Genomic DNA, 22,411 nt, shown 5'->3' with positions numbered 1-22,411 from the left:
CCCTGCTGTCTCCCACCCCCCTTCAGGGAATGGGGAGGGTCCTGACGATTCAACGGATCGACCGACTGACTGCCCCCAGACTGACCAGCCCCTGACGCGAAACCTGATACACATAAATGTAACAGATGCATCTTTTATTCTAATTCATGCAGTTGGTTCTACTTCCCTGTCTAGCCTCAATCCTTTCATCATGAAAAAAGTAGCGAATGGCTGTGCTGGTGAGGTGGAACAAGTGAAAAAAAACTTGCTAGTGAGGATCTTCTAGAAAAAACAGGCAGTCTAGCCCTGGTTAAGGATTTGCTAAAACTGCACAAGTTCCATTGTTATCATGTCGAGCCGAAAATCCCACATTCCATGAACTGCTGGAAGAGTATTTTCAGTTGTAGTGATCTCACAGTTATAGAGGAGAACAGTTTTGTACATGAACTTGCTCAACAAGATGTAATAGATGCTCATTTCATTATCAGGTTCTCGGAGGGCATGAGGACGAAGACCGCAACCGTTATCTTGACTTTTGGCAAAGTTTCTCTACCTTCCAGTGTCAAGGTTGGTTTTGAAATTGTTAGCGTCCAATCGTACATCCCAAACCCTTTTCGTTGCTCAAAATGTCAAATCTATGGGCATCATGAAATAACCTGCCGGGCTACTAACTTAGTGTGTGGCAAGTGCATGGCTGTGGGTCATTCTTCTGACCACTGTACATTCCTGACTGAATGTTGTGTTCATTGCAAGGGTGCTCATCCCACTTCCTCGAGAGACTTTTCCAAGTGGAAGGAGGAGAAGAAGGTCTGCACAGTGAAGGCAACGGTGAGTGTATCTTAATACGATGCTACGAAGAAGGTGAAGGAGTTACATGTGATTCCAAAGCCTGTCTCCTATGCACTGTCTGTTGCATTCCTTCCCATGATGTACACCGTGGAGGCACAATCTGACCCTGTATCCAGCAATCTTGCCACTTGCTCTTCTACTACATCTGCTACCCCTGTGAGATCCAGTTCTCATACTAATATCCCAGCTGCCTTATATTATAAATTTGCTGCTTCTACTTCTATGAAGAAGATACGGAAAAGACTGCGAACTGAGGACAGTGAGCCTCCTACATCACAATCAGTGCAGCTTTCATGTGAAGAACAAGTCATAAAAGAAAGCAGCATGATTTTCAAAATGACTGGGATACTGATTATTTTGTTGTAGAAAATCATGACGAGAGTGGTGTACTATGCTTACCATGTAATAGTCACTTAGCAGGTTTCCGGCGAAGTAACTGTGAACAACATTTCAACACAAACCATTCATCATGCAGTGAACAGTACCCTCCAGCACGTTCAGTCAGATTACGTGACTTGGAAAAAAAAATCTAAAGAAGAGCTAGACAATGATCACAACTAAACACGCTGAAGAAAATAAAGTAGCTACTTTTATTTCTTATGAGGTATCTCATATTCTAGCTAAGCATTCAGAACCATATTCTGATGGAGAAATTTTCAAGAAATGAATTATTTCTGCTGTAGAAAGACAAACTGAGTCTTTGCCTGATAAATTTAAGAAAACACATGTGTCCATTGCCAGACGCCTCAATCCCGTTTGGGGTGGCCACAAACAATTCGCCTCCAAGTCGCCCTGTCCCCCGCCATCTCACTGCCCTGCTCCCAACTTACACCCCCCTCTCTCATATACCTCTCCACCCCATCCCTCCATCTCATCCTCGGCCTCCCCCTCCCTCTTCCCCCCTCCACCTCACTCACATACACTCTCTTCGTCAGTCTTTCACCCTCCATCCTCTCCACATGGCCAAACCACCTCAGTGTGTTCCTCATAACGCTTCCTATCACATCCACATCCACACCACAACGCTCCTTTATATCCTCATTCGTCAGCCTGTCTCTCCATGTGTCTCCACAGGCTCCTCTTAAATAACTCATTTCCACTGTTCTCACTCTTGACTTGTGTCCTTCCAACAACGTCCAAGCTTCACTTCCGTACGTTAGAGTTGGTATCACAATATTGTCATGTGTCCATAGCTCTGAGTAATAATACTGTAAGTAGGCGTGTTGAAGATATTTCTATGGAAATAAAGTCAAATTTGCTTTTCAAAATGGCTTCATGCCGTTTTATAACACTTGCAGTTGATAAATCCACTGATATTGGAGGTGTTGCTCAACTTCTTTGCTATATTAGGCTTGTTAATGATGATGGTTGTGTTATTGAGGAGTTTTTGGCTGTTTTACCTTTACTTGAGAGAACAACTGGTGAAGAAATTATTAATGCATTAATGACATTTAGTAGAGAGATGGCCTGCACTCCTACCGGACCCAGGTTCAAATCCCCGCTGGGGCAGGGAACAGATTAAGGATTTGGATTTACTAAAGACAGACTTTACTGATCTACCAGAAGACACGTCAGCATGTTGTAACAATACCCCCGCTAATACCAATACACCGGTCCTGTATGAGGCAGCCCTAGCATGTATTCAATATGGGCGGTAGGTGTTAGCGCCGAAATGGTGACATGTAGAGGTGTATGGTATGTAGGAGGACTACTGGGCCTTGGGAGCAGGCTTTGAAACCTATGCCCAGAGTCGGACACATAAGAAAAAAAAAATTAATGTCAACAAATTACTATCAGTTGCTGCGGATGGAGCTCCAGCTGTGGTCAGAAGGCAGAAAGGCTTGATTTTTTTTTTTTTCACAGTTGCTACTGGCTATAATTCATTACCACTGCTTTACTCATGTTGAGGATCTTTGCAGCCGAACCCAAATTGAAGCAGTCAGTTATGTAATTTCAGTCATTGTTAAACTTATAAATTTTCCACTTTCCAAATCACAGAGGAAGAGGCTATTGAAAATGTTTCTTCAAGAAATGGAAAGTCCTCATAATGAACTGATAATGCATAACGATGTTCGCTAGCTGAGCCAAGGATAAGCTTTTTCCCAAGCGTGGTAGGTGTTTAACAAAATGAAGCCCTTTGTTTTATGAGAAATATCCTGGGAAGTTTCCTGAAATATACATTAATGACTTCAAGCTCTCATTTGTGTTTGCTGTAGACTTGCTGACCATATTAAACAAGTTGAATTTAGAATTACAAGGGATAAATAAGGTAATAATTGATCTGTTTGACACAATTTCTGCTTCTCAAAGTAAGCTGTTATTATTCTCTGAACAGCTGGCTTAGGGCTTGGTTCATCACTTTCCTAACCTTAAGGAAACACTGCAAGAGCACAGTGACAGTCAGTGTACATGCCCAAATTATGTAAGAAGCAGTATAATGAATCTCAGTCAGGAATTTGAGATGTTTCAAAACTTGGAGGTTCATGCTGACAGATTTCAACTATATTCGATGTCAATGTATTTTGATAAAAAGAAAATGAAAATTGTGTTCTCTCAACAAGACCCTTCAGCTGCTGAAATGGATTTGTGTGAAATCCAGTCATCTTCATCACAAAAACTTTTACACTAAAGATTTAGTTGTGAAAATTTCTGGAAAACTTCAGATACAATGTGATTTCCTGTCATTCGTGCTGAAGCTTTAAAAGTGCTGTGTTTATTTAGAACCACCTATGTTTGTAAGTCAACATTTTCTTTCATGAACAGTATGAAGTTACATTAATTTTGTGCATGGATCTTTTGTGCAAGGTATTTTACTTTTCAGTATTTTCTTATAGATAGTATATATATATATTTTTTTTTTTGCAAAAAAATGAAATTTACTGGGAAATGTTTCCATACAAGGATTAATTATTTTTAGTTTGTTATTCAGTATTAAAACACATTCAGTGTACAGTAAAAGTCCTTTAATCCAGAATGCAGTATCTCACATACCTTCCAGATTATCAGATTTTCCGGACTCTCGGACAGGTACCTGAAAATGTTCAAAACACACCCATAAAAATAAAGTACACTATGGACAAACATGAATGTCAGCGTAGGTGCAGAATTGGATAGTTCGGCACAGTGCTTTTGGCTATATTTCGATCTTTTTCGATTTTTTTCCGATTTTTCTTGATTTTTTACCCAAAAAAACTAAAGATGACCCTGGGCAAAAAATTCCGAACCATTGGATGCCGGACTACCGAAAGTTCCCTATATTTAGTAATATTATGTTAAGAGGCAAACTATTGCTGTGTATGCCATTATATACCTATAATGTGCAAGTTTGGTAAATGTTAATATCTTCCGTATAAATATCCGAGTTGTACAAGATTTATTTGTGAAATTTAAAGATGTTGTGGTCTGTCTTTCTAATTGCAGGTTATTTTACTTTTCAGTATTTTCTCACAGGTAGTATAACAGGTCATTTGCGGAATTTTAACATTTATTTGGAAATGTTTCCATACAAGGATTAATTAGTTTTAGTTTGATATTCAGTATTAAAACACATTCAATGTTTTTAGTAATATTATCTGAAGAGACAAACTGTTACTGAGTATGTTATTATGTACCTATATGTATAACGTGCGAGTTTGGTAATTTTTTTTTTGTGAGGAAGAAGGAACCAAAGGCCATGAGCCCGCAAAACTGTTCCTTCCAAGAGAAAAACAAAATACAAGAGAGAGCCAAATTCAAGATCCATTCATTTCGAGATGCCTGGACACACTGCGTTTGAAAGACTGGAGATCATAGGAAGCAGGAAATACAGACAGAGGGAGACAGTTCCAGAGTTGACCAGTTGCATAAATGAAGGACTTGGAGTAACAGTTAACTCTTGCATTAGAGAGTTGGACAGAAAAGGGGTGAGAGTTTGCTGCTAGACGGGTGCTACGCGCCCGTCATAGAAGTGGAGGAATTCATGCAGACAGTTCAGAGGAACAGTGACCATTGAAGTAGCGATGTAAAAGAGATAAAGATGCAACATTGCGGCGAAGAGACAGAGGTTGAAGGGAGTCAGTAATAGGGGGAGAGTTAATGAGACGAAAAGCCTTTGACTCCACCCTATTGAGAAGAGCTGTATGTGGGGAGCCTCCCCACACATGAGAGTTGTACTCCACACATGGGTGGATAAAACCCCTGTATAGAGTCAGGAATTGTGCAGGGGCAAAGAAGGAACAGAGTCGGCTTAGCACATCCAATCGCTTGGAAGCAGATTTTACAAAAGATGTAATATGATCTTTCCAAGACAAGTCCCGAGCAAATGAAACCCCAAGCATGTTCAAGGATGATGCAGGATTAAGTTGAGTATTATTAAACATAAGTGGGTATACCTGTGGAAGATTTTGTCGGGTTGATAGGTGCAAAAACTGAGTCTTTGATGCATTAAAAACAACCAGATTATTTTTACCCCAGTCAGAGATACGAGCCAAGTCAGACATTAGGTGTGCCATAGCCTCATCCCTTGCCTGTTGAAGTAACTGCTGAGATGGACTTTGTGGGAATCGAATGGAAAGGTGAAGGGTGGAGTCATCGGCATATGAGTGGATAGGATTAGATGTACAGCTTAGAAGGTCATTGATGAATAAAAGGAAGAGAGTTGGTGATAGGATAGAGCACTGAGGAACACCACTGTTAATAGATCCAGGAGAAGAACGATAGCCGTCTACAACAGTGGCTATAGAACGACCAGAAAGGAAGCTTGAGATGAAGGCACAGAAAGAAGGATAGAAACCATAAGAGGGCAGTTTGGAAATTAAAGATTTATGCCAGACTCGATCGAAAGCCTTTGAGATGTCAACTGCAATGGCAAAGCTTTCGCCAAAATCTCGAAAGGAGGATGACCAGGAGTCTGAAAGGTAGGTGAGAAGATCGCCTGTGGAGCGTCCCTGACGGAACCCATACTGATGATCAGAAAGAAGGTTGTGATAGGAAAGATGCTTTAAAATTTTTCTATTACGAATAGACTCAAAAACTTTTGAGATACAGGATTTTAAAGCAATTGGGCGATAGTTAGAGGGTTGGGAATGGTCATCCTTCTTTGGGACTGGCTGAATGAGAGCAAACTTCCCGCAAGAAGGAAAGGTACAAGTTTTATTTATAAATCTTTGGTGCAAGTAATTTAAAGATTTTCTGGACTTTAAAATAGGTCTTACTAATTGGACTGTGTCATAATTTCCAAAATCATGGTAGTTCTTTCATAATTATCCAGAAAAAAAGCTGTGTATTATCAGCATAACAAGATTGGGAACCACTGCCTTAGATCATCAGTCTACAAGTCCACCTAATTTGGTCACTCTGGCTTTAGTCCTTGATGGAGAAATAGTTGACATCTGCATTGTCCGAAAAATTCCGAAACACCTACTGCAGGCGATCTCAGAGAATAATCAACCAAGTGGAACCACACTCCTTTCTGCGCTGTGTTCACCTTAAGGGTGTACTGTAGTAAAATTTCAACTTCTTAGCTTAAGGCTTTCTTGGGATTGTTGGGCTGACTCACTTTTCTGTGTTCTGGATTACCACCATATCTGGCCCAAAGAAGAAGAGTGCTGTCCGATTAAGTTGACCATGTTTTAAGGCTGTAGGCCATTTAGCCTTTGAAATATCGCAATTTTAATATAAATATGAATAATAATAATACTGACAAGAATAATAAAGTTTCCCACAGGGATGTGGAATGCGTCAACTTGAACAACATAAAACTGTTCAAGGAAAATTTTGATTAAAAAAATTCACATGGCCATTGCCTACTACAAGCTGAGCTGTAAAGGGACCTTAAGATCAAGAACAGTGATCTTGGACATATCACCATTGGTTATCACAGTCTACAGTTTAACTCCACCAAGTTTGGTTGACCTAATTTAAATCCTTCATGGAATATTAGATGACTTCCAGGATATCTGGAATAGTATAAATTTTTTACCCCAGGCGATCTCATAGAATAATCAATTGACTGGAACCATACCCTTTTCCACACAGCATCCTCCTTAAGGTTAACTTATAGTAAAATTTCGATTTCCTGGCTTAAGCAATTCTTGAGATAGTGTTGCTGACTCGATTTTGTTCTCGATAATATCCGGTGATCTGGTTGATGGACTGCCACCATATTTGGGCAAAAGAAGCAGACAGCTTTCCGAAGAAGTTGACCAAGTTCGAAAGCTCTAACCCAATTAGCCTTTGAAATATCACTATTTAAAAATATGGGTGTATAATAATAATATTGATTTAAACAACTAGAATGTCATAAAAAATTCCAGTGACAATTTTGATGAAGAAAAACTTCCCACAGCCATTGCCTACTAGAAGCCAAGCCATTAAGGAACTTTAAGGTCAAGGTCACTGATCTTGTGCATGTCGCCTAGGTCATCACAGTATATAAGTCTACCGGGTTTGGTCACTATAGCTTTAGTCCTTCGTGGAAAATTAGGTGACATCCAGAATATCCGGAAAAGTCACAAATTTTGACCTCAGGCAATCTAAGAGAATCATAACCAATTAGAGCCATACTGTTTTCCCCACGTAGCCCACCTTAAAGATTTATCAGTAAAATTTCAGCTTACTAGCTTGAGCATTTCTTGAGATGGCGTGGCTGAATCACTTTCTGTGTTCCGGATAATATCCAGAGATCTGGTTGATGGATTGCCACGATATTTGGCCAAAAGAAGCGGACAACTGTCCATCTAAGATGATTAGGTTTAAAGGCTCTGGGCCAAATAGCCTTTGAGTTATTGCAGTTTTAATATTAGTAAAAATAATAATAATATTGACAAGCATAATCAAACTTCCCCCTGGGATGTGGGAAGTTTTAATAACCTCACCACATGGACTACTCACGCTACTCCCTGAACCCCGGCAGTCTTGCACACTGACAGGTAACGTCACACACCTTCATTTGTCACTAACTGGACAATAATACCGGAGAGAGAGAGAGAGAGAGAGAGAGAGAGAGAGAGAGAGAGAGAGAGAGAGAATGGTCAAACAATGAATGTGAATATGGTGGTGGAAAGGGTATACATGAGCAAATTTAAGGGCAGGAGAAGGCATCAGTGGTCCACAGGTTGATGGATGGATAAGATATGTGAGTGTGTGAAGAAGTGGCGTTATGAAAGGTGGGGAAGCAAAATAACTGACGAAAAATAGAAGTAAACGAATAAAGTATGCACAAAGAAGTGCATGACAAAGGTTGCATCCTTTATCAAACCTGGTACAGCTCTTTCACCTTAATTTGGCCAAGTATTTTTTCCTACTCTGCAGTTTATTTCATGTAGCTCTTTCCCAGAAACGGGCAATGATGCGGGTCTGTATTATTTTCAATGGTACTTCTTCATGACATTTTTTTCATGCAAGAGAGAAGGAACCAAAGGCCAGAAACCCGCAAACCATTCCTTCCAAGAAAAAACAAAAACAATACAAAAGAGAGCCAAATTCAAGATCTGCTCTTTTCTAGATGCCTGGACACACTGCATTTGAAAGACTGACATCATAGGAAGTAGGAAATACAGACAGAGGGAGACAGTTCCAAAGTTGACTTGTTGCATATATGAAGGACTGGGAGTAACGGTTAACTCTTGCATTAGAGAGCTGGACAGAAAAAGGATGGAAGGTTGTTGCCAGTGGGTGCTATGCACCCAATGTAAAGGTGGAGGGATGCAAGCAGACAGTTCTGAGGTGCACTGACCATTAAAGCAGCGATAGAAAAGAGATAAAGATGCAACGGTGCAGCGAAGACGCAGAGGTTGAAGGGAGCCAGTAAGAGGAGGAGAGTTAATGAGACAAAAAGCCCTTGACTTCACCCTAATGAAAAGAGCTGTACGTGGGGAGCCTCCCCACACATGAGAGTTGCACTCTACACAGGGGCGAATAAAACCCGTGTATAAGGTCAACAACTGCACAGGGGTAAAGAAGGAAGCAGATTTTACAAGAGATGCAATATGATCTTTACAAGATAAGTTCCGAGTGAATGAAACCGCAAGCATGTTCAAGGATGATGCAGGATTAAGCTGGATATTATTAAACATTAGTGGGTAATCCTGTGGAAGATTTTGTCAAGTTGATAGGTGTAAGAACTGAGTCTTTGATGCATTAAAAACAACACTATTATTTTTATCACAGAGATAAGAACCAAGTCAGTCATCAGGTGTGCCATAGCCTCATCCCTTGCCTGTTGAAGTAACTGCTAAGATGGACATTGCAGGAACCGAATGGAAACGTGGAGGATGGAATCATCAGCGTACGAGAGGATAGTGTTAGATGTACAGCTTAGAAGGTCACTGATGAAAAAAAGGAAGAGAGTTGGTGATAGGACAGAGCCCTGAGGAACACCACTGTTGATAGATCTAGGAGAAGAACGATGGCCGTCTACAACAGCAACTATAGAACGACCAGAAAGGAAGCTATAGATGAAGGCACAGATAGAAAGATAGAAACCATAAGAGAGCAGTTTGGAAAATGAAGATTTATTCCAGACTCGATCGAAAGCCTTTGAGATGTCAAGTGCAATGGCAAAGCTTTCGCCAAAGTCCCGAAAGGAGGATGACCAGGAGTCTGAAAGGTAGGTAAGAAGATCGCCAGTGGAGCGTCCCTGACGAAACCCATACCAACAATCAGAAAGAAGGTTGTGATAGGAAAGATGCTTTAAAATATTTCTGTTAAGAATTGACTCAAAAACTTTTGAGACACAGGATGTTAAAGCAGTTGGACGATAGTTAGAGGGATGGGAATGGTCACCTTTCTTTGAGACTGGCTGAATGAGAGCAAACTTCCAGCAAGAAGGAAAGGTACAAGTTGAACGACTAAGGTGAAAGAGTTTGCCTAGGCAGGGTGTAAGCTCAGAAGCACAGTTCTTGAGAACAACAGGAGGGACTCCATCAAGTCCATATGCCTTGTTAGTATTAGGGCCAGTGATGGCAGAAAATACATCAGTTGAAGAAATTTTAATGTCAGACATGAGGAAGTCAGAGGGGTGAAGTGATGGAGGAACAGCACCAGAATCATCTAAGGTAGAATTGGAGGAGAAAGTCTGAGAGAAGAGATCTGCTTTATCAATAAAGGAAATAGCTACAGAGCCATCAGAATAGAAAAGATGAGGGAAGGATGATGAGGTAAAGTTGTTGGAAAGGTTTTTGGCAAGATGCCACAAGGAACGGGAAGAAATCGAGTTGGAGAGTTGAGAGCATTTAGTATGGATGAAATTATGTTTAGCAGAGTGAAGAACAGACTTAACACAATTCCGGCCAGAAACATAAACAAGATGTGATTCAGGGGTGGGTTGGTCTGGTACCTTTTATAGGCCTTCTCCTTGTTGTGGACAACATTAGAACAAGTGTGTTTAAACCAAGGCTTTCTTGAAGTAGTCAAAGGATATGAGAAGGGAGTGTATGCTTCCATGCTCGAGAGAATAACCTCCGTAATGCACATAGCACACTCAGATGGCTCTCGGCCATGGAAGCAATAATCATTTCAGGGAAAATCAAAGGCGTACTGGCTGAGGGCCCCCCAGTGTGCAGCTCCAAAGTGTCACAGTCAACGTTTCTTTGGAGGGTCCGCAGGCCGTACCGGAGTGATAGGACAGGTCAAGGTAATAAGGTTGTGACTGGAGGAGCCCAACGGGGAGGAAAGATTAACAGTGTAAGCAGAAGGATTAGTTGTAAGGAAGAGGTCAAACACTGTATGTTGGAGCTGTCTCCAAGGCGGTCATGGATACGGGTAGGGTGCTGTACAAGCTGCGTTAGGTTATTAAGGATAGAAAATATGAAGGCTTGTTCACCAGGTGGATCAGTGAAAGGAGAGAAGAACCAAAGGTGGTGGTGAACATTGAAATTCCTTGAATGGATATTTCAGAGAGTGGAGAAATGGATAGAATGTGTCCCATCATAGAAGTAAGATAGTCGAAGAATTTTTCATAGTCAGTAGAAGTAAAGGATAAGTAAACAGTGTAGATATATTTAGTCAGAGAATGACAGGAAAGCCGAAGCCAGAGAGAAGAAAATTCAGAAGAATCATGTTCAGGAGCACGAGAGCAGGATAAGTCGTTGCATACATATACACAACAGTCACCTCTGGCTTTGAATTGAGTGTAAAGAAAGTAGGAGGAAACAGAAAAGGGTTTGCTGTCAGTTGCCTCAGACAGCTGAGTCTCTGTCAGGAAAAGAAGGTGAGGTTTAGAGAAGAAGGAGAGGTGGTGCTCGACAGAGAGGAGTTGGAGGAAAGGCCGTGAATGTTGCAGAAATGAAGATGTGAGTCAGACAGTGGATCCAGCATCTCGTTGAGTCATCACCGGGACAGGGGGCATTAATGCCCCCCCCCCCTCGGGGACTTCGAGTCCTGGTTGTTGCGTGCCCCCCTCACCTTTTTTTTTTTTTTTTTTTTTTTTTTAAGAAAGCATAGTGTTTACTGTGCATGTAGAATGGTGTTGACAGTTAGTGAAACTTGTTTACTGAAACACTGAAAAAGTTCAACAAAGGGGGATGGTCAGGAACTAGTCCTGGGGCTGATGAAACGGGAGCTCCAACTCTTCCTGTCATCAGCTTTCCATCCACCTTAGGAGTACTGCCCTGCTCGACTTGTGTTGCAGTCTACTCCTCCTGGCATTATGTCCTAGTATTACCTTATAATTCAGAATTCCAGACGGAGAGATTTCATTTTTAGGCCCAGTTAAAGTTAAAAGAATGTGGTCGGTAGGGTGTTCTCTGTTTTTATGCATGATCATGCCAAGTTTTAAATATTTGGCCTTTGAAGTAGAAAGGAGAATATCAATGACTGGAATTATTCGTGAATAGATTTAATGGTCATTATTCTGGCCACTCTGTTTCTAGTTCTCCACCTTTTGCTCTTCCTTAATCCAGTTTCTGCATTGCTGCAACAACGTATATTGCCAGAAAAAGGTTAGAAAATGAAGAAAATTCGCAAGTACAGTATTTGCAGTGAGCAGTGAGGAGAAATAACATGCATGATGAAAGTTTAAGTAACAGATTTGTTGGTATTTGAATATAGGTGACATAAATGTTATAATGGAAACTGAACGAGACAAACTGAGGGGTATTTAACTGCAGTGCAACTTATACAGGATGATTTAATGAAAGGTGAGTGATAGGAAAATGAGACGAGAAAGATCATTACTAGAAGGAAAGGTGACCCAGCAGATCAAACGAGGGAGTTTTAGGTGAAGACATGTAGTGAGAGAGAGAATATTGGATGTTTTTAGTACTGGCAATTCCTGGTAAATTTTTTAATTAGGCATCCGACGAGCCATTGGCCGATTATAATTTCTCATTAATAGAAGAACGAAAAAAGGGCAAGTTAACTGAATGCAGCAGCATTAATAAAAAGGTGATACACTTCTCATTATTCAATATATGTTCTACACTGTTGCCCCTACAAGTTGACATTGCTCCGAATCTGTTTTCTGCTACAAACTGTTACAAGAAAATTAATCAAAATGTTGTGGATTCAACAAATATATCCATCTACTATTCATCTGAAATATGAAGGGGAAACTCCTTGCTACTGTCACGATCAGCAAAATGAGGAGTTTTAGGGTAAGACTTAGTCATTCAGTGTAGTAGCACACACTTTAACTGATTAAGACTTGATCGCTGAATGAAGGTAGTCTGAGCTGGAGAGAGGGAAGTCTAATGCGGAGGAAAGGGTGACAGGGAAGCATGCTGTGTCAGGCCACCCCCTCCAGAATAAAGTAGATTGGCTATTAGTAGATAGGTAGATCAATTTTAGAACAACATTTTTAATCTTTATCTGTTCCCTGGCTCAACAGGTTGGGTCAGAGTGGGTGTCGCCGTATGGGAACGCTGTGCATCAGGGTCACACTGGACTCTCATTACACGTTCCAGGGGAGCAAGTGAGTACGCAGGACCGTAAGCCATATTTTGTTGCATTTCATGCTGGAGAGGGACGACTTCAAATGGTGCCACTACTGTGATAGGGCGGTGGAGCCAGCCAGGTTATACATACGTCCCTCAGTCGCCTCCCTGTACCCCTACAGTCCACTGGGTTTACATTCAAGTGAGCCTGGGGTTGCAACCACTACTACTACTATTACTATTATTATTATAGCCCCTAGTAGGTTTTCTAGCTCTCGTTACTTCTCATTTATTTCCCTGTTACACCTTTTGGTTAATGTATGCTTTACATTAACCCCTTACCCATGAACTGTCACTACAGTGACACTCGTTGCATAAGTACCATACCGCGGGCCGTCACTTCTGTGATCCAGAGATTTTTAAAATCGCCAGGGCTTTCAAGTGCAATCTCGTATCATCTATCAGTACTGCCAGTGTGCATCTATAAGCAGCGCTGCTATTACCGCTAGTACTCGCATCCAGTGTTACCAATTTAGCCATTTTTCTGTGTTTGCCTCACCTCCCCACCTCCCCTCCATTACCCCCTCTCCCACCTAGCTACAGCCTGGCCGCGCAACGCAGCTCCCAGCCGTTTTTTTTCCATTCACTTTTTCCATTGAAATGTGCCCTATGCCCTATTCCCATACTAAATATACAATATATATATATATATATATATATATATATATATATATATATATATATATGTATATATATATATATATATATATATATATATATATATATATATACTGTATATATATATATATATATATATATATATATATATATATATATATATATATATATAAGGGAAAAGGCTAATTGATACTGCCATTGGCCATGAAGTTGCTAATTTATCACTTGGAAACACCCCACATGCACTTAGTCACTAATTTTCCCTATTCATTACCCATTGAAATGTCCCTTATGACCTATTCTCAAACAAAAAAATATATAAAAATAGGGAAAAGGCTAAGTGATAATTCCACTGACCTGGAAGTAGCTAATTTATCATGTATTGTCTAGATTGCCTGCTATCCCTGCGGGAGAGGCACGGCGAGGTCCAACCATCCCCATGGGTAAGGGGTTAAGCGGCAGAAAACCTTGTCATTTTCATTCGTACTCTTCCTGTTTGTTTTCTGTACTTTTCTGTCCATTTCCTGGGTGGTAAATGGCCTTTCCCTGCTGAATTCCTCCCCCGCCCCACCCCTGTCCTCCTGTTCCTTAAGTCTTACCTACAATTGTTTGTTTCCGGCTTAATTGATGAAACTTAATCAACCATACTCGAATGTACCATAAGTCATAAAGATTTGTTTTCCTTTTTATTTCTTTTATGGACGTACAGTAATTGATTTTTTGCTGTTGATTTTGTTTTACGGTTGATATTCTCTTCTTGTTATTATCCATGTATCTTTTGCTTTACTGATGATTATTTTGTGGAGTAGATTTAGTTTCCCATTTCCCAACTGGAGGTTGGGAAAGTTAAGTATTCTTAGTGTAGGGTAGTTTATGTTCCAGTGGATTAGAATTGTTAGGTGATGGTCTATGGAGGATTAGGTCATATGTGGATAGATTATGCTATGTGAGGCTAGATTAGAATACCTGTATATTTCGTTAGCTTAGGATATCTTCCTTTCGTGTAAGAGATGGAAATCCGCATTTGTCATCAATCGTGATGGAGTAGCCCAGTAAAAGGCGCCCGGGACGCGATGCCAAGAAGAACAGTCGCTTTCGGCATTATGCTGTGGAATTATACAATAGTTGGCAATGCGGAACGCAGCTAAAACTAGCGAGGAAGCATATTTAACAATATACATTCATTTACCACCCCAAAAATAATCTGAAAAATACAACTGTCAAGAAGAACTGATTTGGTAAGGTGCTTCTACTGCTTAGAGTAGAGCGTATGTTTACCCACCTTTGTATTTTGCTGCATGGTTGTTATATCTTTGTAATACTGGCATAATATTCATAAGTTACATACTTGGGAGTATTATAGTGCCATGCAGAAATACACCAGTAAGAAAGAGGTGCTAGGGCACCTCGTCAACCAACGGGAGTATGGACAATAAAGCACCTGACTCGTAATAGCCTTCTTTCTAATCATCAGTATGAGTTCTATATGAACACTCCACTGGTGATTTCCTCACATTCTTTTCTAATTCTTGTTCATCCTCCTTTTGAGACTTCTGCGAAATATATGACACTGCACAAAACGAGTCACAGAGTTTCGAAAGGGGGGCAAATATAATAAATTTTCAAACTCATTCCTTGCACTCTCTATCCTTCTACAAAACTCTAATTTCCTCTCTGGTTGTTTTATAGCTAATGTATACACCCACTGTTCTTTCTCTAAAGTTATTATTGCTGTTGGTGTTCCTCGAGGTTTCGGTCTTTCACTCTCTTCTTATTCGTCAGTGACCTGAGCTCTACATTTAATTGTATCCAGTCATACACTGATGACTCCTCCCTTCACTTTTCTACTCCACTTCTCATAGTGTTCGTCAAGCAGTTACTTCAGCAATCACGGGATGAGGCACGTGACACCTTTTTTCTGACCTGTATGTTGTGTCTGATTGGGGTTTGAGAAACCTTTACGTTAGTGAATCGAAAACTCAGTTTTTCAGTCTTCCAACCCGCCAAACTCTTCCACAAGAATATCCCTATGTCATAAAATGACTTTGTAGTTACTTGTAATGGAGTTATATATATATTAGACTTGTGGACGAGCGGTTGTTATACTTGAGTAGCTTTGTAAGTGGATAATCTTCTTTCCCATTTGTCATGTAGTGACAGGAGAGGTAAAGAATAGTATGGGACTATTTTTATTTGTCTTGGAAATATTAACAAGTATCTCACACAGAGCGAAGTATAAAATAGAGTCCCGCTAGCTATCTCTCTGTCTCGCTCTCTCTGTCTCTCTCTCAAGTTGCTAAGCCCTTCTCCCTGCGACCTGTCTGTTCTATGGCTAGCTTCCTTCTGACTTCTCTTTCCTAAATTCTGGTGAAACAGGAGACGTATCACGTGTGTTCCTTGTGATTGGAAAGTTCTAGAAGCCTGTGTGTGAGTATGTGTGTATGTGTGTGTATGGTCAACAAGGCTTTGTTCACCGGTGAATTGCTGACAACTAACTGCATCATCTCCTTACTGGCTACTTCGTAATCTGTCGTCAGCTTTTCCTCAGTGTAACTTGCAAGATCATTTCCCATTCCCAGGCTCGCATAGAGCTGTCTATCTATCTATTTATCTATCTATCTATTATGATTTGTAATTATAATATGGAGTCCTAACACCTTAACTTACGATAATCCGCAATTAATCTTTTATCATCTCTCAGTATCGCTGGAGTTTGTCTCTTTTAGGGCCTGTCATGAGAAGATCACATTACTCAACTCTCAAAATCTACTTTCCTGAGACTGTGTGCTAGACCGACTTTTTTTTTTTTTTTTTACTTTATCCTGCCCAGTTGCTGACCTTGCACAGAGGCCTTATTTGCCTGTGTGTGCGGTACAGCTGTAAAATGTGGAGAGCGGCTCACCATACTCGGTTCTTCTAAACAGAATAGAATCAGAACCTTTGCATTTAATCAGGTCCTGTTATTCAGTTGACTCATTTCAACCTCTTGCTATTACACAGTGCTACTCGTACATTCCTCTTCCTCTGTTGTCACTATTTCAGAGGTTACTGCACTTCTTTACTGAATACAGCAACAGCTTAACAACTCACTATTATCCCTTTTCTGTCCAGCTTTGTAATGCAAGAAATATCCGATGCGCTCAGTTCCTTATATATGCAACAAGCTAACTCAAGAACTGTCTTGCTCAGTCTGCATTTTGTCTTTGTGTGCATCCCCTAGCCTTCAAACTCAAGGTACAGACGTCATGACATTATCGACAAGACAGAGAACTTGTGCTGGCTGAAAAAATATGGACACGTTAAGATCTGGTCTTCTCAGATTGAAGACAATAACTGATACTGGGAACTTCATAAGGTTATCTCTAATCATCAGATTCGATATAAAAGTACATCACTGCATTTGAGACTAAGTCCAGAGCCTTTCATGTATCAGTAATGACACTGCACCGTACTGTGCCATATATCACTTACTGCCTGGGTTAGTCACCTACTCAGTAAGTTTAACAATGCTGTTAGTCGTGTCAGTGATTTTATAGTTGTAGAAAAAATATAATGCATAATGACTGTTACTGATTACATCTGTATTTAAAGACTTATTTCAACATGGACAGAGTTTGGCAAAATGATGTAGATGTTATGAGTTCTCAGTACATGGTATTTGGTTGCATGCATCATTGACAGGGTTTCACATGTCCGAATCATTGCGAATTTATATTATAAATAAACCTATGAATAACTAGAGGGACACTCAGTGGAGCGCGTCTCTCCAACAAGGGCAAAGTAATTTCCAAACCACTCTTCATAATGGGTTAGGTTTTCTTATCAATAAGTAGAGTTTCACAAACTGTATTTTCCGGATCCAGAATCTGTAATACGATCCGGATCGGTCCCAAAAGCTAATCGATAGTTCTGTGGGACATGGGCTATCTACCCACCAAATTTGGTCCAAATCTCTGTTAGTTTTTTAGTAATCCTGCTAACAGACAAACAAACTAACAGATATTGGTACCAAAAGTTAAGCGGGTGTTCCCTGGGACATGGGCTATCTACCCATCAAATTTGGTCCAAATCTCTGTTTTAGTTTTTGAGTAATGCTAACAGACAAACTAACAAACAAACAAACGGGGTTAAAACATACTCACCTTGTCGGAGAAAAAATTATCTGGTTGTGAAAATGGTTATGTTAATATTTTTGTAAAACAGTATTAACATTTAGCAGTTAGGAGAAGCCAAATATAGAATAGTGTATATGCACTATTATCCACGCCAGTGCGTCAAACACATTTTCCCCTCTTTACTGTCGGGTCTGACCGACCCTCACCACTCGGACATCCCCACAGTCTTTACACGCCATCTTACCTCGTCACATATCCACTGCCGAAAAGGGTTAATAAATTATAATCATTATCACTGGATATATCTACAATCAAACCCTAAATGCCTGCACTGGTAAATGACGATGTACTATCTGAGCTTTTAGCCAGCTCACAACTTGAAAGACACAACAGTGTCACGTCACTTTAACCATTCCTGTACCTGTTGCACGCTGAACTAAGTCATTTGTACCATCCCTTGACATCTTGGAATGTAGGCTGTCCGGATATCTACATTTGAATGGATCTTTGGTTGCTCCTTTAATTTTCAAGAGCAAATCCCCACCCTCCTTGTTTTTACTTCGATACTGGACACTAGGTAAATAAATGTTATGGTTATTCATTCTAATTTTTATTACAGCTAGATTTTCGCAGTAAGCATGGATGGATTTAGAATGGGCAAGATAAAAGTATAAATTCTAAAAGCCACACGGCAGACGATGGGGAGAAGAGTCATGCAGTCAAGGGAAAAAAAAAACAGTTTGCATGACGTATGAAAAATTTATTTTACACTTCATTTCCAAAAGTATCCCTAAGCTGAAATAAAAATATACCAAATAAAAAAGATGGCACCATTCTGAAAGGATTAAAGAAAGGAAAATGATAATATGAAAGAAACTGTCATTTATGTGTTTTCCAGAATATAATATCGCTGAAGGTTTTGTTGAAATATTATGATACTCTTACATATTATTCTGAAAGTTTGCTGGAATAAGAAGGCTACATGAATAGACATCAGTATTCACTTCATTATATCATTAATTATCGTTTGGAAATGGAGCAGTTCTAATGTCCTTAACTCTATACTGGAAGGAGTAGAGGAAAAATACACTTAAAAGACATATTAATATTTGCTTCAGGAGAGAAGAATTTCATTAAACGTCTGTTTGATAACTTTAATGGTTCAGACAAGTTGAGGAGATCATTCATCATTAGTGATAATTTATTGTAGTAACTGCATATTTTTTGTGGATAATGAAAAGTTATTGTATTTATTTTTCTGTATTTGTTGGCAAAATTTTGTTGTGCGTGAACTGTTTTATTGTGCTTAGGTTTTTCAAATATAGTTACATCTCTTTCTGATTAGTCTTTTTTTTGTGCATTACGATTTTAGTATGCTGTAGGATACATCTAATAAGGGAAAGATTATTTATATTATAGTTATAAACCGTGCAATGAAATACACATATCTTTGTGTGTGTGTGTGTGTGTGTGTGTGTGTTTGTGTGTGTGTGTGTGTGTGTGTGTGTGTGTGTGTGTGTGTGTGTGTGTGCAAGTAGAGGGGAAAATGATTCTCTGAATACTCCGAGAATTAAAGTCTGCTAGGAAATGAACTTATACATGCGCTGATTTCCATTAGGCAATGGTGTCCAGCCTTGAAACTCGTGTGAGGAGGCGGGAGTTTCAGTGGAGAAGAAACTTACTAGTCTTCATAGTTTATTATATTGACTGTGGGTATTAAATAATACGTTGATAGTGGTCGAGTTGGTAGTGTGTGTGCTGTTATCCCTCTTGGGGAGTGGTGGGGAATCATTCTACTTAGTGTAAGCTGTTCAGAGGTTCTAGTATTATGTCTTTACATGCGTCCTCACTTGATAGCATAATTTCGAGATTCTTCCCATGACAAATAAACATGTACATATTATAAGTAATATAATTGCGCTGATCGAATGTCACCACATCAAAATTAGTAAAATACACTGAAACACTTGCAGCAGTATTGGCTGAATTCAGCATATGATCATAATTATATGGAAGAATCACACAGTCTCTGTTGCAAAATAAAAAGAACCAAAGGCTGAACTCTTGCATCAAATTGTCCTTTGCAGAGAGAAGTTAACACAGAGTCAAATTTAAGATTCGTTGATTTCAAGGTGTCTTGGCATGTTGTGTTTAATGGACAGGTAGTAAGCTACATCTATATTAGCAGGAAATCTAAATCATATTACAACTCACATATGGTATCGCCTGTGTGATTCAGTGCTACATCAGTTTCCATAATGTAATTATAGTTTTACGTTTTGATTATCCAAGCGTTCATCACTTAATATTTCATGTGAAGATATATTTCATCATGGCTGATGTCTAGCAAATACCAGAATATATATATATATATATATATTTATATATATACTGTATATATATATATATATATATATATATATATATATATTTATATATATACTGTATATATATATAACAGAACGGGGGAAGGAAAAACAAATGAATTAAAAAATAATTATCCATTCACCAGATTACTGGTGTCCTCTGTTCATAAAATATCTGCAACAGTTAGACTTGAACAGCTGTGGGTTGAAATTTGGAGGGAAACAACTCTGGGGAAGCGAGTTCCAGAGAGATGCAGTTCGGGGAATGAAAGAATTCTGATAGGCAGAAGTTCTGCAATATGACTGAGTGACATTCCAATCATGAGCGCTACCAGATGCCCGTATAGCACGAGGGAAGGCATGGAGAGGTGGCACCATAGACGCAACTTCGTATGAGTATTTGCCAAAACAATAATCTGTAAAATAATGCAAGGGAGGCAACATTCCTTCTTACTTGCAGGGGAAGTAGTTTACTTGTAATGGCAGGGTTGTTAATGATTCTAACAGCTTTGTTCTGAATTTTGTCTAGTTGTTTTAATGCAACCTCTCTACAACCATTCCACAAGGGTGAGCAATATTCAAGCTGAGAGCGCACATGACTCTTATAAATTATGGCTAGCTGCTCATCAGCGAAGAAGTTATGGACTCTGTACAATTATCCTACTTTCTTTGAGGTGGATTTAGCAAGTGATCTGACATGAGAGGTCCAGCTGAGTGCATTGTTAAGCGAGATTCCCAGAATTTCAATACTTTTGGAGATGGGAATATTAGTAGCACTGAAGGTAATGTACGAATTTGGCAATATCTGTCTATTAGTAAACTGTATATATTTAGTTTTACTAGCATTAAAAGAGACAAGGTTGTTTTGTCCCCATTCACTGATCGTAGCTAGATCTTGATTTATGGAGATGGTTGCACTGAGTTGAAAGGTAGAGATATTAGACTTTGTAAATGGGTGTCTGAGTGTGAATGAACTATGTAGAGTTGAGTCATCTGCATATGAGTGAATGGAATTGTGGGACACAGATAAGAGATCATTAATATGAACCAGAAATAGGGTTGGCGCCAGAACTGATCCCTGCAGCACGCCGAAGTTAATTGAGTGGAAATTGGAATATACATCATCTACTATATATATATATATATATATATATATATATATATATATATATATATGTAAAACTTTTTCATAATATTTTCACGTGTTTTTCGACCACTATTACACTATCTTTCAACTTGTGTATCCCTTCCTTGTCTCATTCTACCAAGAGTATCATTTTTACCCTTTACCTTTTCCTCCCACATGCTTATACCATTCTTAGCCCTCTGTTCTTACCCACACACATTCCTTTCTCCTTTCCAGATTTCCTCACACTCAGTACAACAGCAGCCTACCCCACGACATATCTATGACACGTTCATTAAGTACGCACTAACCCATTGCCTCCTATGTCTGACACACACACACACACACACACACACACACACACACACACACACACATACATACACGTTCAGAGTGAGAGCAGTGCGCGCGCGCGCGCGCGAGCGCGTGCGTGCGTGCTTGCGTGCGTGCGTGCGTGCGTGTGTGTGTGTGTGATACATCTTTCCCACCTTTATCCTAGCCTTTGTTGTTCTTACCTAATTCTATCTTTACGGGAATGAGTCAAGCTCGTACTGTCCCGTGTCTTAAGCCATATTAATTGTACATATCCCTCAATTTCTGAATTGTTTTGGCACACACTATTTCATTCGGTAGTGCATTCCACTGATCAATTGCCCTATTTGGGAAACTAAATTTCCTTACGTCTTTATCACCTCTCTTTTTATGCAGTTTTTTGCAGTGTCCTCTTGCTAATGCTTCCCCATACGTTAAACAATCATTTATATCTATTTTCTCCTTCCCTGATATGCATTTATGTAGCATAATCATTTCACCTCTCTTCCTTCTTTCCTGTAGTGTTGGTAGATTCAGTTTATTAAGTCTTTCTTTGTAGCTTACATCTCTTAAGCTTGGTACCCATCTTGTAGCGACCCTTTGAACTTTTTCTATCTTGTCTGTGTGTTTTTTTGAGATGAGGACTCCAGACTACTGATGCATACTTCAGATTTGTTCTGATGAATGATGTTATTATCTTTCTTAGCATGTCTTCATTTATGTATGTGAATGCTACTCTCATATTGGCAAGCAGTGTATACATGTTCCGTACCTTCTCACTGATGTGGTCAGCCGGAGATAGTATGTTATTGATAATCACACATAGGTCCTTCTCTCTTTCTGATGTGTGTAGGGTTATATTTCCTAACGTATAATCCCAGTCAGGCCTTTTTCCACTTTTACCAAACTTGATTACATGACACTTGTCCACATTGAATTCCATTTGCCATGTATTACTCCATTCATGAAATTTATTTAATTCTTCTTGTAGCTCTTTACACGAGTCTGTGTTAGTAATTTTGCTTTGTATTTTTGCATCATCTGCAAACATATTTAGATAGCTTTCATTTCCAGTGTTACTGCCTATATCATTTATATACACTAAAAACATGATTGGTGCCAGCACTGAGCCCT

The 22,411-nt window shown here is 39.5% G+C and overlaps 1 protein-coding gene across 1 annotated transcript in view; it reads left to right on the top strand.

The window, feature by feature from the left end:
• LOC145397848 (uncharacterized) overlaps nt 1-22,411 on the top strand; it is a 352,766-nt gene that overhangs the window by 164,036 nt on the left and 166,319 nt on the right. The window contains exon 5 of the mRNA XM_080270884.1: nt 12,635-12,718. Coding sequence (XP_080127010.1) covers nt 12,635-12,718 — 84 coding nt within the window. The remainder of the gene's footprint in view (nt 1-12,634; nt 12,719-22,411) is intronic.

This window comes from Coenobita brevimanus, chromosome 43, assembly GCF_032717465.1.
Source record: "Coenobita brevimanus isolate Jiangsu-jjx chromosome 43, ASM3271746v2, whole genome shotgun sequence".
In the NCBI taxonomy this organism is placed as follows: Eukaryota; Metazoa; Arthropoda; class Malacostraca; order Decapoda; family Coenobitidae; genus Coenobita; species Coenobita brevimanus.
The sequence above is the reverse complement of the archived record's forward strand: the minus strand, read 5'-3'. Positions and strand labels throughout refer to the sequence as shown.